The sequence below is a fragment of the Capra hircus genome, chromosome 21, assembly GCF_001704415.2.
Source record: "Capra hircus breed San Clemente chromosome 21, ASM170441v1, whole genome shotgun sequence".
NCBI lineage: Eukaryota > Metazoa > Chordata > Mammalia > Artiodactyla > Bovidae > Capra > Capra hircus.
Window position 1 is genome coordinate 54,710,384 of NC_030828.1, and position 22,631 is coordinate 54,733,014.

The window sequence follows — 22,631 nt, forward strand, 5'->3', positions numbered from 1 at the left end:
TCAGATGGATCTGATTCAAACTCCTGCTCCACCTCTTACCAATTACTCTAACAGTAGGTTTAAAACCTCTCTTAGTCTCAGTTTTCTCATCAACAAAATGGAAACAAGATTTACTACAGAGTGCTATCATGAAAACAAAATGTGGATGTAAAGTCATTCTATATTTTTTCTTGTATTATTTCCATAGTTAACTGGTCCCAAGATCCCCTCTATGCCACTATTCATCTCTCAAATTCATCCCCTCATCTCTGTCCCACTACTAATGATCCCACTTCCTGGTTAAAGACTGCATTTGCCAGGCAGCAGAACAGAAAATGGGCAAGGAAAGGAATGATGCACAAATTTTTCAATCAATCAACTGATCCTTTAAAAGAAGCAAATCTGACCATATCACTCCCCAGCTTAAAATTCTTCAGCTTTTCAGCATGATGTAAAAGGCCTTTCAGAATCCAGTCCTGACTTTGCAGCCATTCCCTTGCACTTTCTCTGTATTCCAGCTATACCAAACAACTTGCAATTAATGTGGGAAAGTCAACTTAAACCTACAACCTGAATCCACAATCCTACATTTTCTAGTCACTTCTGAACTCAGACATTTCTGACTATGAAAACCAATTACTTTATATAGGCACAAGTTTAATACAGAGATACAAGCAGCACCATAGAGATTATAAAATGGAGCATCTTCAGGAACATGACAGTGACTAGCAAAAATGAAGAATTAAAATTCATGAGAATAAGACTTTACAAATAACATTTCTAAAAGTTTCAATCATTAAAACCAGAAGAAAATAAATAATTCCAGAAGATCTGGAGCCACTAGTTACCCAAGATTAACATAAATAAAACTTACTTTCCAGGCTAAACTGCAAAGACTCTTCACTTGCCTCAGTCTCAGGACTGACCAATTTCATTCTCAGACACAACTGATCACCCACTTCTGGGGCAGCCCCAGAATCTCCTTTTTCATTCCCAGGTATGGGATCGTTGGTCTCCACCATGCTTTCTGACATGACATCACTGGTTGTTATGGTGCTTTCTGGATAGTTGCTAATACCTGAAAGAAGGGAGGCAGGGGGAAGAAAGAACACTAAAATACAAACATGAAAAATAACAATTCAAAGTCATCAATTTGTCTGTTTGGCTCCACAGCTCTGCAGGATTGAAGAGGATTCCTAGGATAGATCCTGTCACAAGTATCAACAACTACACACTAGTACTGACACCTGGTCTTAAGAAGAGCAACAGGATTCAGTTCCACTTCTGCATCTGGACAAAGGATGCTGCATGAGCCCTCAGCCAACCCACATCTGCCAGCATCAGGCATAGGTAGCAGGAGACTCCAGACGGCATGACTGTTACCTCCCAGCACTGACTGGAGAAAACAAATAGGTTAATGTAGAAGACTACTAGCTGCTTCAGGGAAGGAGGATCTAAATTTTCTTGCCCTGTCAAGCAGCAGCAGACTGATTAGCCAGGGTCCTGAGTAAACAGTGCTCCTACCCTACCTGCTCTCCCTTCCTTATAATAACAGCTCTAAACCACTGTTTAACACCCAGGTACTAGGGCCTTGCAAGTAACAGAATAAAATCTTCATAGATATTCTTCCTTCCTTCCTTCACTGTCTCCTTTCTTTCCTTCCTCTCATCACTGCTCACATTTCCTGGGAGTTATCTCATGGAATCAAACACCATAACCCTATTCTTCTTAAGACAAAAATCAATCTCATCAGCAGGCCCAACTCCTCAGATATAAAAGAATCACTGGCATACAGAATGGTATCTCAGAAATTCTGCTTTAAACATCATTACATTTAATCACTCACCAATAGGAGTACTGTGTCTCTTGGGCTCCAATTTTAGGTGCCCAATAAGAGGTGGAGTTGCACCAGTCAATGGTGGAATAATATCACCTTCTTTAGGCAAAGTAAAATGAAATGGAGTTTCTGGAGAAAGCAAGAAACAAACAAACAAACAACAACAAAAAAAAACCAATGATAAACAAAAAGGAAATCAAAACATAAGTACAAGGCAAAAGTGAGGAGAACTGCAAGAAATATCTCAATTATTCTTTTCCTTTGCTCCCCAATTCTGCCTCATTCCCAACCCCCCTCCCTCATCAGGCCTCTCAGCCAACATCCTACTGTTCTCTCTCGCTCATCAACAGAACTGGCACAAAGCAGACAACTAGGGAACAGGCAAACAGAGGAAGCCCTGAAGTTCAGAGGCCCTGAGGAACATGGGGTCACAAGGAACACAGACACATCTGAGCCCCAAGACAGCAGTAAGCTGGATAGTTTCAAATCTAGACATCTTAATTTTATGTAATGTTATCTCAAGGAGTTCATTTATAAGCTTTAGCAATCTGTAGGATTTCTCTATGTTAAAGTTTAAGAGCAGACAAAGGATTTCATGAGCTAAAAGGACTTCAAAATACTCATTGGTTCTAGAAGAAATACACAGGTTTCACAATTCAGCAGTACTGACCAGTTCTAGGCCACAGCAGTGCAATGGTAAATCTCACATATATGAGCATTCCCATCGTAGACATATTGGTCATTAACGAACATTTGTCTAGAAACAAAACCTTATTTTTTAACTAGGTCTCCATTCCAAATTTCTAATCAGAATTAGCAAATGGCCAAAATCATATTTTCCGAATTCCTATTTATCTCTTTTCATAAAGTGACTAAGTTTGGGGAAAAAAAAAGAATTATGCCAAACTGCTGTTCTTAAATCTGACATGTGAAAAGTTGTATTTAAGTTTCCTGGAATGGCTCAGAATAACTGTAATATGGCTTACCCAGTCACTATTCCTTATGAAAATTGTCTAATGTCCTTTCCACATCACCAAGCAATTCTCTGATTCCCAGGGGACATTTAGGGGGTGCCGTACAAAGGTAATTCTGACACTGTCTACCCAGTTAGTGTTAGTCACTCAGTTGTGTCTGACTCTTTGCAGCCCCATGGACTATGGCCCACCAGGCTTCTACGCATGGAATTCTCCAGGGAAGAACGCTGGAGTGGGTAGCCATTCCCTTCTCCAGGGGATCTTCCCGACCCAGGAATCCAACCCAGGTCTTCTGCATTGCAGGCAAATTCTTTACCAACTGAGCCAACAGGGAAACACAGAGATAGCATCAAATCCCACAAATTAAAGGCTCAGGCCCACAAGACTGCCCCCACTTCAGACACCAATCAGCAGTCCAGGCTTCTAAGCAACCAGCTCTGCATCACAGGTTCCCACAAGGATGGAAAGTTCCCATGTGCTGCTAAACTGTGAAGAGCAGAAGTGGAAAGTCTCAACGTCCCATCTAACTGGCCAAGAATTCCACCATAGTTACAGCAAAATGAAATGGGCTGGTAGGTAAGCATTCATTCTCTGGCAACTCTTTAAAAAGTAAGTCCTTCAAATTAATAAAGAACTTATAGAAATTAAAAAACAAATATACCTCACAAAGCGTCATACACTCTGAAGACTATTTTACATAATTTTCATTCCCAGAACCACCATCTGATCTCCCTCTTGACAGGAACTATCCTTCACATTATGATCAACCATTCAGACTTTTTGAAAATCTGTATAAAATTTTTAAGTAGAGCCTTCTACATGACAAACCACAATATGCGAATATAATATGCAAGCATTAATTACAGAAAATTATTTATAAACTTAACTTAGCACTACTGATCCAAAGCATCACTACAACCTAACAGATATTGGCTTATATGGGTAGCAGTGCCATTATCTGGTCTTCAAAGCCTCATTTCTGGATTATTACAAGAGCCTATCAATTACTTTGCCTGCCTGAAGTCTTCCTCTTTCCCCAACCCACAATTCTTTCTGTACAACAACTAAAGCACCCTTCCTACAAAACATGACTTAGATTGATAACAGTACTTAGAAAGGAAACTATAAAAGTCTTTAATAATGTAGAATACTAGGTCTTCAGACAGTTCTTTGCCATAACTCAGCAGAATTAGAGAAACGGTATCATACAGTTTGAGGCTTCCCTGGTGGCTCAGACGGTAAACAAGTTGCCTGCAATGCGGGAGACCTGGGTTCCATCCCTGGGTTGGGAAAATTCCTCTAGAGGAGAAAATGGCACCACTCCAGTATTCTTGCCTGGAGAATCTCCATGGACAAGAGGAGCCTGGCAGGCTACAGTCCATGGGGTCTCAGAGTTGGACACGACTGAACGACGAAGGAACTATCATACGGTTTTTACAGGAAGAGCACAGACTTAGGAATCAGGAGACCGAGGTTCTAGTCCCACTTCAATCATTAACTAACCACATGACTTTAGGAAGAAGAGACTGAACCCAACACCCCCTAACCTCCTTTTCAGCTCCTTTTCATTTCTTGTTCTAAAATGGAAAAAAAAAAAAAATGAACATCAAATCTAATAAAAGGGAGCAATTTTGAGATGAAAAAAGTACTAACAATCACTCCTAGACAAGAGGTATAAATTAGAACCAGGAACATCAAAAGGTATCATCACCCATACTAGCAGCCATGATGCTACCTAAACATTGCTTATCATTTCCATTATCTTTAGAAACTTGCTTTCTTAAGTCTGTATTTTGGTTTTTTGGTTTGTTTTGTTTTTAAATTATACTGACTTCGGGCATTCAGAAAGTTTGAATTCTTTTCAGCTAATGTCAGACATGATATTCTAGAAATATTTCAAAAATAAGCTATTATTCTCATTCTAGACTGTATAAAATAGATAAAGGGACTTCCCTGGTGGTCCAGCGGTTAAGAATCTGCCTGCAATGCAGGGGACACGGGTTCAATCCCGGGTCTGGGAAGATTCCACATGCTGCGGAGCAACTAGGCCCATGCAACACAACTATTGAGCCCACGGGCCAAAACTACTGAAACCCAAGTAACCTAGAGCCAGTGCTTTGCAACAAGAGAAGCCGCCACAATGAGAAGCCTGCTCACCACAACTACAGAAAGCCCAGCAAAGCAACAAAGACCCAGCACAGCCAAAAGTAAATGAAACTTTTAAAAAATAAAATAGATAAAGCACACAAACTAAAACTTTCCCAGTTAAAGGTTTAAGATGTATATACGTTGAACCAATGGTAGAAACTGAATCTCCATAAGAAGAGACCACCACACTTTTTTTGAACATGATTTAACTGCATAAGGTAATCAAAAAAGGTCCCTGTACTTCAAGGCCACTGTCCAAATATAAAAACACGGAGCAAGGCTGAGACTTAAGTAGAAAATACCAGATTGGTACAATTTTCTAAATACTTAGAAAATTCATGCTAGTTACACCTGAGTTCTAAAGCTGATAAAAACCTCAAATGAGCTCTGATTCCACAAATAATTAAAGCTACAGAAGAAAAAAACCCATATTTTAATTATTGGCTGCTCACAAACATAAATCCAAATTCATTTTCAGCCCTGATGTAACAAGTATGCAGTTCTCCCCTACCTTCCATTCCAAATCATACTTTGGTTGGAAACATAGAACAATTTACAATCACACTTACCACTAGAGCTTTCACAGAAGCTTTGTGAAGCCTGGGCAGAGGCTTTCTCCAGTTGCTGGGCCTCTACACCTGAGTCCACGTGCTCTGCATTAGCCACTTTTGAGTCTTCCCTTAATGTGCTATCGGTTCTCTCTCGTGGTTGGGTCTGCTGCATTTCCTGCTCAGGTCCTGGAGTACCAGCTGCTCTCACTAAGGTCAAAGGAGGCTGTGGAGAGTCTGCCTCTACAGGTTCTTTTTCTGCAGTCACTGATTTCCGATCTCCTTCACACTCTGCACTCTTTTCTTCTTGGATATCTGCTCTATTCTCAGCACATGGTTCTATTTCTGGAGCATCATCCTCCCATGACTGAGAATCTGAGCATTTCTCCACTCCCTCTAAAGGTTCAGAAGAGACATCAACTCTGGGAGATGGTTCCTTCACATCTACGATGACAACACTCGAGTCCTCTGAAGTAGCTTCTTCCCATGCTTCCTGATCCTTATGTTCCAATTCCTGTTCAAGCACTGGAAGCTTCTGGGGAGAATCAATACTTATCACACTGGTTTCCACTTCCATAGCTTCCTGGCATTCTTGTTTGGGGACTTCCTTCCGAAGACCCAGCCCTTGCGACTGAGTCTCAGTCAGAGAGAGATGCAATGTGACACTCTCCAGGTTTTCTTCTTTGGGCTCCTCTCCTTGACTTTCACAAGGAGTCTCAGGGATTTCTTCCACCTCAGACCCTGAAGACCCCTCCTCTGGATGATGTTCCTTAATTTCTATAGCTTCCTCCTGATCTAACACACTTGAGAGTGCCTCAGATCGAGTAGCTGGAGAGGGCACTGCCTGACTACCTGAATCACAAGTGAGATCAATACAAACGTCTTCCGCTACAGGTTCTTCTCTGCCTTTGCAACCAGCAGATAAAATACTAATGTCATCCCTGGTTCCTGTGTTGTCCCCCTTTGCTTTATCATCATTCTGATTCAGTTCTACTTGGCCCTCTTGTGCAGGATCAATCAGGATACTATCATTTTCAGCAGGAACAAGTTTAGAATTGAGAACAGGAGACATGGGCTCAGTATCCTCAATCTGTGTGTTCTCTCCATCTTCATCAAGCCTGTGAGAACTCAAGCTCTCTATCTTTGGGGACTGGCTATACTCACTTGTAGACAGCATTAACTTACAAGAATCCCCTGTCAAAGAAAGTCCCAGATCCTCAGTGGAATTCTTTGGTTCAGTCTCTGAAGCTTTAGAACACTCAACAGTCAAAGATGAACTATGCAAATCTCTACCTTTCTTCTCATCATTTGATCGTTCTTCCAAACTTGGAGATGGAATGAAGATATCCTTAAGAACAAAAACAGACAAATAATCATTTCTTCATAATCATATTTCTTTTATATCTAGTCCTTCAATTCTAAAATTTCTAAATCAATTACACAAGAATTTTAAAACTCCAGGGCCATAACCTCAGAAATACAAGCCATAACCATCACTTTTTTCATCAATACAAGTCAATATTTAATGCTTTTCTTGTGAATCACTGATCTAGAATAAGCACAATCCAAACAAAAACCTCTAAGTATTCAAGTAGGTACAAAAACACTTAAATTTACTGCATATCACTACTTAAATCATGTCATACGCTGCATGATGGGCCGTCAATTATACAAGAATCACATGAACATAAGCCCACACAGTCCACTTCAGTTCTCACAAAGTGGGAACACATACAGGCATAACTCAGAGATACTGCAGGTTCAGTTCCAGATCACCACAATAAAGCAAGTCACACAAGTTTTTAGGTTTCTCAGTGTACGTAAATGCTTAAACTATGTAGTCTAAGTGTGCAATAGCACTGTGTCTTTAAAAGATGTACATACCTTAATTAAAAAAAAAATTTTTTTTTTAATCCTAAACATTGACTGACAATTCTGGATTGCCACAACTCTATCTGTAAAAAAAACAAATTATCTGCACAACACAATGAAATAAGGTATGCCTGTTCTTATTTCATGTTCCACTATTTCAAAACGTGCTGGCACTCACAAAGCAAATGTTAAAATTCAAAGTTTATGATAATCACATTAGTCAACAGATACCACTACACACCAATATGAAAGGCTGAAGGCTTAGTAGGAAGATTACATCATGTTGGTAAAGACGTGGAACAACTACAACTGTCATAAACTGCTGGTGGCAATGCAAAAGCTACCACCACTTAGGAAGACAGTCTGGTTCTATCTTACAAAGCATACATTAGTGTTACAATAGGATCCAGAAATGTATTTGTAGATATTAACCCAAAAGAAATAAAATCATAAGTCCACACAAAGATGTGTACGCAAATATTCACAGCAGTATCAAACATCCAAAAACTAGAAGCAACCCAAATGTTCATCAAGAGGTGAATAAGTATCCTTATCACAGAATAGTACTCAACAATAAAAAGGATTGAAATATTAATACATGCCAGAATGTGAATGAACCTCAAAAATTAGCTAGGCTAAAATAGTCAAACACAAAACATCATACACTTATCATTCCAACTGTAAGAAATTCTTGAAAAGATAAAACTGTAGTGACAGAAGGCAGATGACTGGTTGCCCAGGGTAGAAGGCGGGGTGGGGGGGTGTGAGAGGTGAGGAGGGATCAATTGTAAAGGATTATGAAGAAGCTTTTTAGGGTGACGAAACTGCTCCATACTTCGATGGTGATGATGGTTATACATTTGTATACAACTACCAAAATTCATCAAACTATACACTTAAAATGGCAGTCTCATTTTATGTAAATAACATCTTAAAAAAATTTAACTCAAAGTTTAATGTTTTTATGTAAGAATTTACATTTAGGGTGTTGTTTTGCTCAACATAAATTCTATAAAGCTCTAGACATAGCTGGTAAGGCATTCATTTCCTATGATTTTTAAGAGAATGAGGAATCAATATGTTGCCAAACATTCTGTGCATTCATTAACTTCTAATATTTCAATGTTTGGTCTTACTGTTTACCCTTTCAGATTATAAAAACAGTAATAAATTTTATCTGCTCATATACTCCCAGGCATGACTGCATAAAATTGGTTCAACATTTCTAATGGCAATTTGACAATACACAACAGCCTTATGTATTCCTTAGTCAAATAATTCCATTTCCAGGAAATTATTTGATGAAAATACACTGAGATTTAGCTACAATGCTGTTCAATACTAAAACTATTTAGAAAAGGAAACAATATGATATATCCTAAATATCTAAAGATAGGAGATTCATTTAAAAATTACGATATACCTAACACAATGGAAGACTTTATAACTGACATATAATTGTGCATGAGTATTAAAAAAATTATAGAAAAACAGGCTATGCATTAAATAAACATTTTCTAGTTAAAGAAGTTTATGAATATATATTTCATTGTGGTCTATACATTTTTACATAAATTTCCATGTTTTTTAAGTTATTAATAATACATAAATACCATTACAAAGTTACAAGCAGTTATTTGAGATAGGATAACTGATAACCTTAGTCTCACTTATTTGTATGTTACATACATTTTATAAGAAATTATGTATTTTTTAATAAAAAGTAAGTCAATTCACAAAGGCTTATAGATAAGACATTGCTAATAAAATTATAAGTAACAGTTGTTTTTTAAAGTCAAACTCATATAAAAATAACCACCTCAAAGTGAGCATTTACAATGTGCAACCACCACCTCTATCTACTCTGAAAACATCTTCATTACTCCAAAAGGAAATCTCATACCCATTAAGCAGTTGCCCCATTCTGAATATGCTGTAAGAGTTATCAAGGTAAATATTTATATGATTTTTTACAGAATTTTTTCAATATATATATAATTTCTGTCAGCAAAATAAAATTTCAGGGGCTAACCAGCCTAACAATAAACTTTATTTCTTAAAAGGCTTCCTGGCTCTAGTATCTGGCCCCTAATAATCTCTGAAGGCTTAGTCAGAATAATAAAGTTAAGTGGGGGAAAAAAAAAACCCTCAGGGCTCTGGATAAAGACTAATGAAGAATTATCAGGACTTCCATCAATGAGTCAACCAGTCTAGACTCAATACAGACCTAAATCCATAGTATTCAAGGAGTCAAAAACTGGTCTCACACACAGTTTAAAAGCCACTAATAAAATCATCTATATGTGTATCAAGAATGAGAAAGTTTTAAATATCAAACTATTTTCTACTAATCCTCTCCTCAGCCCTCACACCCTGGTGAAGGATCAAAAAGGCTATGCAATTAACAAATATATTAGGGAAAAAAAGAAAGAAATACATGAAGTTACCTTTATCTTAGTTTTCTCTTGATTAGTAATGATTTTATTATAAATAAACAGATCTCACAACATCAAAATTAGGTTGACTTGGACTCCCGTAACCAATGTAAAGAAAAAAAAAAAAAAAACACACAGATGTACAAAGGTGAGCCATTAAGAATAACATAAGGAGTTTGTTACACAATGAAAAAGTATGGAGATTCCAAATAAAAACAACAGATTTAATAGACACATTTACTTTAACTTTTTTCCAAAATCCCACTAAGGAATGGTACAGCAATTAAAACAAAAAGTGAATTTTCAAGAAAAAGAACACAAAGAAAAGATAACCACAATAAAATTTCAGAAGAGTGGTCATCTATTCAGCAGACTAGTGAAAACTGAATTCCTAAGACAGCAGTGGAGAAAGCCAAGATGTAACCCAAATTACACCTCAGAATCACCATGCCCCAAAAAAGATTCAGGACTTGGCAGCAGCCCAGGTAACTCCGGAAGTGGTGATGAGGGCAGAGTTAAAATCAGGAGGATTGACTGGCTGGAAATCTATTTCAGAAGCAGTTTAATCCCCAGATCCTCTCTCCCTGACCCTCCGTCCTCCCTGGAGAGAGTAAAACATAACATCCCTGAACTGGAGGACAGGGGGCACAGTTACCAGAAAGTACCATATTGGAAATAGGGAGATTAAATGAACATTTACATTGAATAGAACCTGCCCCTGTCTCTCAACACCCACAGTCCTCTTTCAGCATAGATTTCTAAAGTAATGGCAGACAAGAGGGAACCTGAACAAGATGAGATAAATCAAGATACTGACATTAGGAGACCCCAGGAATGGCCCTACATATCATATCACAGTAAATACCAGAAACAAGAAGCACCAACCACTAATTCAGAACTTCTAATCTGTTTTCTAGGATTTCTCCTCTTAAAGGAGGCAGGCAATCAAGGATTTACCATCACACTCTTAAATTAGAGGAAAGCCTCTAATTCAAAAGTGAAACACACAACTAACAAAACTAAAACGTATTTGAAGAAATACTGACCATTACAGGGAGAAAACGTTCTCAAAAACTAATATTAATATTATTAGGGACATAAGATAGTATTTGGAAAACTCAGCAGTGGCCACAGGACTGGAAAAGATCAGTCTCCATTCCAATCCCAAAGAAAGGCAATGCCAAAGAATGCTTAAACTACCGCACAACTGCACTCATCTCACACGCTAGTAAAGTAATGCTCAAAATTCTCCAAGCCAGGCTTCAGCAATACGTGAATCATGAACTTCCAGATGTTCAAGCTGGTTTTAGAAAAGGCAAAGGAACCAGAGATCAAATTGCCAACATCCACTGGATCATCAAAAAAGCAAGAGAGTTCCAGAAAAAGAATTTCTGCTTTACTGACTATGCCAAAACCTTTGTCTGTGTGGATCACAATAAACTGACCACCTGACCTACCTCTTGAGAAACCTATATGCAGTTCAGGATGCAACAGTTAGAACTGGACATGGAACAACAGACTGGTTCCAAATAGGAAAAGGAGTACGTCAAGGCTGTATATTGTCACCCTGCTTATTTAACTTACATGAGACACGCTGGGCTGGAAGAAGCACAAGCTGGAATCAAGATTGCCGGAAGAAATATAAAAAACCTCAGGTATGCAGATGACACCACCCTTATGGCAGAAAGTGAAGAGGAACTAAAAAGCCTCTTGATGAAAGTGAAAGAGGAGAGTGAAAAAGTTGGCTTAAAGCTCAACATTCAGAAAACTAAGATCATGGCATCCGGTCCTATCACTCCATGGGAAATAGATGGGGAAACAGTGGAAACAGTGTCAGACTTTATTTTGGGGGGCTCTAAAATCACTGCAGATGGTGACTGCAGCCATGAAATTAAAAGACACTTACTCCTTGGAAGAAAAGTTATGACCAACCTAGATAGTATATTCAAAAGCAGAGACATTACTTTGCCAACTAAGGTCCGTCTAGTCAAGGCTATGGTTTTTCCAATGGTCATGTATGGATGTGAGAGGTGGACTGTGAAGAAAGCTGAGCACCAAAGAATTGATGCTTTTGAACTGTGGTGTTGGAGAAGATTCTTGAGAGTCCCCCGGACTACAAGGAGATCCAACCAGTCCATCCTAAAAGAGATCAGTCCTGGGTGTTCATTGGAAGGACTGATACTAAACCTGAAACTCCAATACTTTGGCCACCTCATGTGAAGAGTTGACTCATTGGAAAAGACTCTGATGCTGGGAGGGATTGGGGCCAAGAGGAGAAGGGGACGACAGAGGATGAGATGGCTGGATGGCATCACCAACTCGATGGACGTGAGTCTGAGTGAACTCCGGGAGTTGGTGATGGACAGGGAGGCCTGGCTTGCTGCAATTCATGGGGTCGCAAAGAGTCAGACACGACTGAGCAACTGAACTGAAGATAGTATACCTATAAAATGACAAAATGCTGATCTTTTTTTAAAAGGGAGAACATTTGAGAAAAAAAAAGTATAGAAATTTAAAACCCAAGAGTAGAAATTAATAGCTCAGAGAAAGGTTAAAAGATGGTTAAACCTAGTAATTGCACTCCTAATTATATATAATGAGAGAAATAAATTATGATTACATATAATAGATATAACACACATTCACAGAGAAACTTGTGCATGAATGTACACAGCATTATTTATAATAACCAAAAAGGGGGGAAATAACCCAAATGTCCATCAACCGATAAATGGATAAATAAAATATAATATGTACACGCACAGTATTATTCAAAATAAAGAGGAATAAAGTTCTAATACATACCACAACATACATGAGCTGTGAAAACATTCCACTGAAGAACCAATCACAAATTGTATAATTCCACTTACTGTATATGAAATACCCAGAACAGGCAAAATCATGAAGAGACAAGGTAGATTAGTGATTGACTAGGGCTGAGAGTAGGGGAAATGGAAATGTCGGTTAATAAGCATGGGGTCTTTTGATTGGAGGGGCTGTGTGTGATGAAAATGTTCTAAAATTGGACTGTCATGAATAACTACACAATTTATACTAAAAGCCACCTGACCGTACACTTTAAAAGGCTGAACAATATGGTGCGTGAGTTAAACCTCAATAAAGTGGAGCTTTTTAATTAAAAAAAAAAAAGTTGAGGAAATCATCCAGTAAGTTAAACAAGAGGAGAGAGAGAGATGGAAGTAGGGCACAAAACAATAAAAATAAAACTACAAGACTATTCTAGGAGTTTGAATATCCAAAACAATAGGTATTCCATTAAAAAAAGAAGAACAAAGAGGAAGAAATTAAATAATTGAATGTCCCTGAACTGAACAACTTGACTTTCTAGATTGAGAGAACCAACGAATACAAAATAAAAACAGACTTATGTCAAGGATCTGGAAGTTTCAGAACACTGAGGATAAAGAGAAAATTCTACAAGATTCCAGTAAGGAAAAATAACAGCTCACATATTAAGGATCAAAATCAAGGACAGGGACATGGCTGGTGGTTGAGTGATTAAGAATCTTCCTTGTAATGCAGGGGATTCAAGTTCAATCCCTGGTTGGAGAACTAAGATGCCATATGCTGCAGGGCAACTAAACTCATGTGCCACCATATAGATCCCATGTGCAACTAAGACCCAATGCAGTCAAATAAATCAATAAATACTAAAAAATCAAACTGGCCACACTTCTCAACAGCAACATTGGAACTTTGAAGATGGTGAAGCTATGCTTTCAAGAAGTTTAAAGGAAAATTATTTCCAACATAAAATTCTATACTCCTACAAACTATGAATCAAGTATGAGAGTAGAAAGTCTGCCACTAAAGAATGTCCTCCACCAAAATGAGGGCATAAATCAAGCACGAAGACATGGAGCCCAAGAGGAATCCAACACAAAGACAGGTAAGGACCATCTCCAGACAGTGAAAGGGAGGTGACAATTCTACACCGGGAATAGAAGGCAATAGCACAGATTAGAAATCAGGAGGCTCCCAAAAGTGGGTTCTCCAAAAAGAAGTTTGAGGCCCTTAAACATCTTGAAAAGAAATTTTCATTAATAACAACTGGTAGAAAGCCTAGGGTTGATTTAGTGAGAAGTTCGTGGCGTTAAGGTAGAATAATGATTAATGCTGCCTTTCAATTTCAAAGTAACATTTCAAGAAGTTTAAAGACATAGTACAAAATTTAAACATAAACAGTACATCAGACATGAGGTGACTCTGGACAGGTTCTAAAACCAGACCATGACAGGCGCCCAAGTCCACTGCTATTGTTCAGTCACTCAGCTGCGTCTGACTCTGCAACCCCATGCACTGCAGCATGCCAGGCTTCCCTGTCCTTCACCACCTTCCACAAGCATATAAATTTACTAAAATATCACTAAACCGCACACAAAATGGGTGAGTTTTACGGTTTGTAAATTATACCTTAATGCTGCTGCTAAGTCGCTTCAGTCGTGTCCGACTCTGTGCGACCCCACAGATGGCAGCCCACCAGGCTCCCCCGTCCCTGGGATTCTCCAGGCAAGAACACTGGAGTGGGTTGCCATTTCCTTCTCCAATGCATGAAAGCAAAAAGCGAAAGTGAAGTCGCTCAGTCGTGTCTGACTCTTAGTGACCCCATAGACTGCAGCCTTCCAGGCTCCTCTGTCCATGGAATTTTCCAGGCAAGAGTACTGGAGTGGGGGGCCATTGCCTTCTCCATACCTCAATACAGTTGCTTAAAAAAAAAAAAAGACATTAGGAGGAAAAAACTTATTCTACAATACTCACATGAGAAAACTCAGGCTGGGACGGAATATGAAGTGAACCAGGAGTGAAGACTGGTGTGCTCTGAGATACTGGTGTCGAGGCTTGTGGTGATATACTGGGCTCAGCAGGGAGAGGGGGGTTTTCCATCTCTGCTGGCTCATCACCTTGGAGTTTCTTCTGAAAAGACTCTCCTCCTTCAGATAACACTGACATATCCATTGGCTCATCTAGTTTAAAATAGGGAAAACAAATTGAGAAAGAAGCACTCATCAGTACTATTCATGTTCCAATACCACTAATCATATTCAGAGATTTTCATTCCTAAAAAAAAAAAAAAAAAAAACAGTGACTTGATTTTTAGAAAAATTGATAGGTTAATAGAAGACTGGGTCCTAGAAATCTAGCAATACTTTATTCCCCTAAGGGAGGGAAGTCCACACTCCTAAAATACTCAGATATAAATTAAAACAGGGTTCATCTAGGGACACCCATCCATCTACATGAGAGCAACTTAACTTGGTTCTTCTGAGCCCCTTTCCTGATTATAGCTCGGTTTTCATACTTTGCTCAGCAACACCCAGATTAATGGCATCTAATTTAACCACAGGCCTTGAAAGGCAGTGAACTTGCTCACCACTCTAAGTACACATCGAGAGAGGTATGAACTCATTTTACTTGTATTAACAACTGTTAACTGCAGCGGTGGATGCTATGACAAATAAAGGAGGGGAAAAAAAATATATTAATGTCAGTCAGTAATGATTTATCAAAGAACTAAATACAGGACACTAAGCCTGGGACAAACTGCTCAGGAGGGAGGGAAACGAAACACAAATACTGCCTTCCCACAGCATTCTATCCACCTATAGGCTAACAGGACCTTCCTCAGAGTTAGCCTAGCCAGCTAGGCATTTGATTCATCAACGCTTTTTCCCCTACCTTACAACTTGAAGCCCCCAAGCAGGCTTCCCTTTAGACCACTCTCACATACTACCCACACCATTTAGTTTTTCCCTATAATCAAGCTACCAGCTCCCCACAACCTCAATGCCTATCTATCCCGGCTGCTTCGCTTGGTGTCACACGCACACTCCAATCTAGACAAGTTTGGGAACGGGTGCTATAGACCTTTATTACACTACCACAGCTGTGTTAATCAATTTCTTTGTATCTTTTGATCTTTATCACCATGACAAAGCACTTATATAAGGACTGTTTTAAGCGCTACATATAAAAAGGCTTTAGGTTAATATTCCTAGACATTAAAAACAAATACAAAAAGCATACACAGTCCCACAATTATTCACATATTAAGCAAATACATTAAATCTAAAATATAATTGACAAGGGAGAATACAATATGTTACATGAAAAAAAAGAACACAGAATCATATACGTAACATTATCCCAACTGTGTAAACATACTTCTTTATATTCATGTATAGAAAAACTCTGAAAGGAAATAAGCATATCAAATACTAATTACACCTGGGTTGTGGTATCACAGGTGATTTTTATTCTCTTCTCATTACTTTCCCATATGCTTTCCAAACTTTCTACTGTAAGTAGTATGTTTACAGTCAGGGAGAAAGCATTTTTAATATATTTTTTATGTATCTTCAGTGTTCACACTACAGATAGAAAAAAATAAGATCAAGGATAAACCAAATTTAATTTGCATTAACAGTATTTTTTGCATCAACAGAATGGATTCACTTTTATTTTTCACTGATCTAATCCCATTATACTTAGAATGGTATTAGTACCCTTGGATACACCTACATTGATTTCAAGAGAAACTAACCAGACACAAACTCTTTGACAGAAGAAAAGTCTATGATTAAATTTTGTCACAGGTAAATTAAAACCCATTAACACAGGCTTTGGTGGTAGGTGCCCAAGTTCAAATCCTGCCTCTGTGACTTAGCTGTGAAATCTCTCTGTGCCTCCATTTTGTCATCTATAAAATGGGGATAAAAGTAACACCTACTTCTCAGAACTGTTGTGAGAATTTTTTAAAAAAAACACAAAGAGAAGCACCTAGAACTGAAGAGAAACACAAAGAACAGTGCCTGGCATAAAGTAAGCATTCAGTAAATATTAGCTATTGTGCTATTACTGCTATGTGAAAGAAGGGGAAGGGAAAAAATCAAGGAATTCACTGGAAAAGGCTTTGTATAGCAGGAGGAATTTGAAATATCTTGAGTGACTAGAACAGGGCAAAAGAGGTTTAGATAATGACACAGGTAAAAAGGAAATCTCTCCTATCAATAAAGTAATATAAAATCACTAGGTCCTCAAAGGAGGAAAGGAATGAAATCAAAATTTCTACCACCTGCCCCTAATCACTCTGGCTAAAACTGCTTTGATAATAGCAAAATAACCTATAAGGAACAAAAGAAACAACTTTTGGGTCCCTCTGACTAGGAACATGTGACCATGTTGTTGGAAACCAGTAGGCCAATAGTAACAAAATTCTTCACTATATTAATTCATCTGAGTTCAACTTTAATAATTTTCCCTTAAGGGTCTTTTCAAAAATTAAGTTGTCAATACAGAACTCAGAAAAAATCAGTGCGAGAAGAGCAAAAAACTGAGGCGAGCACTTCCCACTAGGCCACAACGTGGAAGGTTAGACTTGAGTCCTAGTGAAGTTCCGGTCTCAGTGTTCTGACACAGAAAGACACACACGCTGCAGGGCAGAGATGCTGCTCCACTGCTAATCAGAGATCGACAGAGAGATCAAGAGAGCTCACCTTTTCTCCCTTCTTGCTCTGTCGGACTGCTAGGGACGATAAAGGGGGTGGATCGGAAAGCATCCGGGGAAGGAGATACAAGATCTGAGGAATTCCTTTATGTAAAGAGAATCACAGGTTATTTCACCAGAGCCACAGTTTTCCATTTGTTTTCTACTTCTCGATAACAAAAATATCTAAGTCAGTCAAACAATACTTATTAGTATTTCTCTCAAACAGCTGAGATTGGTAAAAGAGCCATGGGTAATACTTCAGTAACTATTTCTCATACCAGACACATCCAAACTGAGACTAAAAAAATTAAAAAAAGATTATGGGAAAAGCCATATAATTACAAAAGAAAGTAACTGATTGGATACAAGGACGTTATGACTGAAAAGCACGATGAGAAAGTGCTAAAAAAAAAAAAAAACACCATTCAACTGCAGATGTGAGATAAATATTCACTCCTGCACACAGATAAAGAAATCCACTTATTATCAACTCTAGCATAACCCCTTCTACACCCCTATTCCATTAAATGGGAAGAACTGTTAGTCAAATGGAGCAGCAAGCAGCTTATTTTAGACATGTAAGAGTCTCTAAATAACTGGGCGATTTCTTCCCTGGTGAAACCTTTGGGCTCCAAATGGGAAAGCAGATCTACCTGTCTTCAATAATTCCACTAAGTTCTTATTCACCCAAATTCTTAACCCTAGAGTTTACTTCTTTGCTTCAAAAGACTTCTGGACTACCAATTTTAGCTCTTTCAATCTTAGCCTTACGACCATAAGGCCCATGTTTCCCTGAAAGGACTATTTTCAGCTTACTCACGTGGAAAGACTCTCCTGAACAAGGGATCTCTGACCAGAGAGCTGCAGGAGGTGCAAAGTGGTAGCAGGTGTGGAGGCCAGAGAACATGCACCTTCCTCCCTTAAAGGAGCACAGCAACCATCAGAAGACACTGAGAAAAAAAAATCCAGTTGCATTTACTTCTCATATTGACATTACTGAACTGCCAAAAAACAAAAAACACTCAGTACTACAAAAAGAGTAATATTCATATATCCACCCATGTGGATAGGTGGCTGCCACAAAGGCAACAACTATTTTCTAACTGCAGTCCAATTAATGAATGCAAAGAATCTGCCTGCAATGCAGACCAGGGTTCAATCCCTGAGTGGCGAAGATTCCCCTGGAGACGGGAATGGCTACCAACTCCGGTATTCTTGCCTGGAGAATTCCATGGACAGAGGAGCCTGGTGGGCTACAGCCCGTGGGGCCACAGAGTCAGACACAACTGAGCAACTGACAAAACGGAATGGCATTCTAACATAAATCTTGAGTAACCATTAAACACCCGCCTCCCTAATAAATTATGAATTTCCTTAAAAAAGAATTGACAAAAAGAACTCCTTAGTCCTTTCCATCATGATCGAAGCTTGAAGAGGAAAAGCCAGAACCCTTAAACCTCTCCTTGGCTGCTCTTTCTTGTGACATTTCTATTGCAGTAAGCAAGTCTTCTATTTCAAGTTCTACCTAAGGTGAAGTAAAGTTCATGCCATGATGCAGATGAGAGAAATCAGAACAATACGCATGATACCTGATAATATGAATGCAGCAATTTTCATGATTAGAACCTGAGCTCCTCAAAGGAGAGAAAAAATGCTAATGCCTAAGTAAAAGGATATATGAGCAGCTATTAGTGATTTATACTATGAAGAGTCTCCTGCGGGTCCCTTCTCTTTAGCAATAAATTGCGTATCTGCTGTTTTAATTGCAAAAATAAAGAAATTTCTTAAACACAACCTTGTAACTTTAGTGAAAGACCAGAAAAGGCTTCATGGTAACCCTCTGTATGTCCTGCACACATTCACAACACAGTAAAGGAACATAACCTTCTCTTCTTTCCTACTTACAACCAATACATCATAATTTGCTGATTGTGACTAAAGCTTTTTGGCCCTGTGAAGTTGCAGAACAGGGCATTGGTGGGGGTTAACAAAATCTGAAACAAATACCAGTCTACTTCTGAAAGTATTATGTTCTTTCTGCTAGATCATAACTTCCTATTTGTGGTATATGAACTAATAAACAGATGAATAAGTAGACTGTTACCCAGGTGAATATAAAAATCTTCACTTAATTATCATATTAAGATTTGAAGACTTATGATAACAGAAATAGCTACTCAGTCCGTAACATTAAATCTGCTATATTATTATAATTCAATATCTCCATTTCCAAAAGAGAAAGAAAATTATGCTAAAATGTTAAATAGCAATCATTTCCAAAAAAGCCCTTCTCATTAATCAGCTAGAAATATACTTTCCTTCTGTTATCACAAACAAGTCTGCATACCTACAAAGTGCCTAACTTAAAATCAGTAGCCTCAGAACAGAAATAAAACTTCAGACCTTCAGAAAAGAAGAGCTACAGCAACTAATTATTCTTTGTACCTGTTTTATTGCTCTGATCAAACAAGTCTTCCTGAGTTGACAATATCTCAGGCTCCGGTGACTTCTGAACCTGCATCCCACCTTCTGGAAGTTCTTGAGCAGATGTCTGTTCTTTTGCTTCCACAGCAGCAGACACTTTGGGACTAGAAGGCATGTCCTCTGACCTAGGAAATCGTATCACCAGAAGAAATTTCAAAGGCTTTCATCTTTGAACTAAGAAGCTTTTCCTATTCTGTTTTCCTTTATTAATTTCAAAACCTTCAAAAACTATCTGTTAAAAGTGAAATAAGCTACTCTTTATAATGATGCAAAGCTCTCAGCCTCTTTCAGAGTGTGTCTCAGTCTCTCACACAGCCAAATCTCTTTCTCCACGCTGCTCACTGCAGCGCTGCATGCTGTCCAAGATTTCTGATCAGTGGTTTAGGGATTTCTACTACTCGTGTTGTTAGCTAGATGTGCATGAAGGTGTGTGATCAAGGGCACAACAATGCCAGAAGGAACAACAACATTCCACAGAAAGGGCCTGAATGTAAATTATCCTCTGTATCATCCACACACGTTATCTTCTGCTGACCTTTTTCTCTTTTTTAGTATTTGTTTGCTTGTGTCAGGCCTTTGTTGCGTCATGAAGAATCTTTAGCTGCAGCATGTAGGATCTAGTTCCCTGACTAGGGATCAAACCCAGGCCCCCTGCATTGGGAGCATGGAGTCTTAGCCAATGGACCATCAGGAAGCCTCTGCTGACCTTTTTGATTTGATCTACTCAACCTAGGGCCCAAATCAAAACTCTCACCACAAATACTACTTACATGTGTAAGACACTCACTGCTGGCTCCTTTCCAGAGACTTACGAGGTTTACCTACTCAGCCATTCCCCAGAGTAAATAGGATAGCAAAATGAGCTAAAAAGCAATTTCCTAAAGAAGAGTGGGAAAAGTCAGCTGCAGTTTAGCTGGGTGTTTTGCATTAGAAAGCTGACCTCTCTTTATTTTTTTTAAACATAAATCTGTTTATTTTAATTGGAGGTTAATTACTTTACAATATTGTATTGGTTTTGCCCTACATCAGCATGAATCTGCCACAGAAAGCTGACCTCTCTTTATATTCAACTTTCCCTAACCCTAACCCGTATTTCCCACTGTTTCTAACTGAAGGAAGAAACAACAGGATACTAAATCTTTATTCATTCCCTCCTCCAAAATGGAAACATCCCACTTGTCCTCTGCCATATCTAAACCTGAACTACTGACCAGAGATAATGCTGTTTGGGATACAGCACTCACCACAGGCAGAACAGAGATCAACTGGTCATTCCTACCAAGTTAAGAGACTAAAGGACATGCGGAAAGAACACTTCCCTATTTATCTTATACATAAACTACAGGATGCAGGATACCTGAGGACACAGAGCAATCTGGGTATTCCCCAGGTATAAAAACAGTGGACTTTCAATACAATAGTCCTGTTACTCCTATAATAGAGACGCTAGAAAGACATCCCACAGAGACATGGTGCCTCTGCAGACAAAGAACAGAGAGGAGTAACAACCAAGAATAAAGGGGTCATCCTCACAATTACAACAGCAATAAATTGGATTTTTAATTGCCTAAAGATAAGGACATAATAAAAATTCATAAACAATAAATGTTTCTACTGAACCAAAAATATGCCCAGGGAAAGGGGGAAAAAAAGAAAATCAAGAATTTCTAAAAATGTTTCCCCCTGGCCAAGTGAAATAAGTACAACTCGATAGTAAATGCCCAAAAACACTTTCTAGGAAGCAGCTGGTTTACCTTGCAGGTGGTGAATTTTGCTCTTCCACCACAGGGACATCCTTGCTGGGCTGTTCTGCCATGGGGATATCTTCATTAGACTGTTCTTCATGCTTCATTGCTTCAAGTTTTAGAAGAAGATAGGACGGAGATATTTAATTTTTCAAAATACTAGAAGTAGTCCCAGATGCTTTTTAAAGGGCAAAGATTTTAAAGAAAGAAATACAAACTGAAAATATAGACAGGTATATCATTCCAAAAAGGAAAACAGCCTTTACCCACTTACCAAAAACCTTAGCACGCAAGCCATCAACTGACACGTATTTGCCAGACAACTCTGCAACTTTACTATACTTAGATTACCTTAACTTAGATAGCCAGAAAATACATCAAGGAAAACACAACTAGCATGGGGGAAAATACTTATAAACAATTCTAAATGCCAGAACACACATTACATACCAATATTAGCATCCACATCAGGTAGCCGACTATATCCAGAGTTGGTGGTTACTGAGTGTAGAGGCTCTCTGTCTATTTCATATGGCACAGTTTGTTCTTCAATATCCTGGCTCTGGGAGAGTTCCAGAACCCCAAAGCCCAACTGTGATGAGGCAGGATCTAGGAAGAAAACCCCAAGAAATCAGGAATCATCCCATATTATGCGCTATGCAAGGTGCTACCCTTCAGCAAAAGAAGCCCATACTAAGTCCTTCACATCAAAGCCCTGCCCCACCTCTGCAAGTTTTTTCAAAATAAAACTAAGAATAAAAGCACTGAAAGCAAAGGGGAGAAATGCATAATGAAGCAAAAACCTGTGTACTATAAAACCTTACAAATACCTAATAAAGGCAGACTATGTCTACTTTCTAAAGAAATACGTAAGCGCCACACACACACACACACACACTCACACACACACACTCACACACTCACACACTCACACGGCAGTGCAGTTCAGACTGTGATTCCACCCTACCAGGCATACAGCTCCCAGATACCTGAAAAACGAATGAATACAAAAGGAGGAGGAAGCAATATGCAGAAAGGAAGCCAAACAATGAGCTAAAAACTCCTGAACAACAAATTAGGTGGAATATCTTAGACTACT

The 22,631-nt window shown here is 38.6% G+C and overlaps 1 protein-coding gene across 2 annotated transcripts in view; it reads right to left on the minus strand.

Moving 5' to 3' along the window:
- The window catches only part of TP53BP1 (tumor protein p53 binding protein 1), a 70,064-nt gene that overhangs the window by 37,596 nt on the left and 9,837 nt on the right, over positions 1-22,631 (minus strand). The window contains exons 6-14 of one of the 2 annotated variants that reach the window (XM_018065953.1): positions 21,983-22,141; positions 21,542-21,641; positions 19,749-19,912; positions 18,124-18,253; positions 17,311-17,405; positions 14,576-14,781; positions 5,508-6,834; positions 1,826-1,945; positions 854-1,057 (exon numbers count right to left, since the gene is read on the minus strand). In XM_018065953.1, coding sequence (XP_017921442.1) covers positions 854-1,057; positions 1,826-1,945; positions 5,508-6,834; positions 14,576-14,781; positions 17,311-17,405; positions 18,124-18,253; positions 19,749-19,912; positions 21,542-21,641; positions 21,983-22,141 — 2,505 coding nt within the window. The remainder of the gene's footprint in view (positions 1-853; positions 1,058-1,825; positions 1,946-5,507; positions 6,835-14,575; positions 14,782-17,310; positions 17,406-18,123; positions 18,254-19,748; positions 19,913-21,541; positions 21,642-21,982; positions 22,142-22,631) is intronic. The other variant, XM_018065954.1, reaches the window with a different exon arrangement.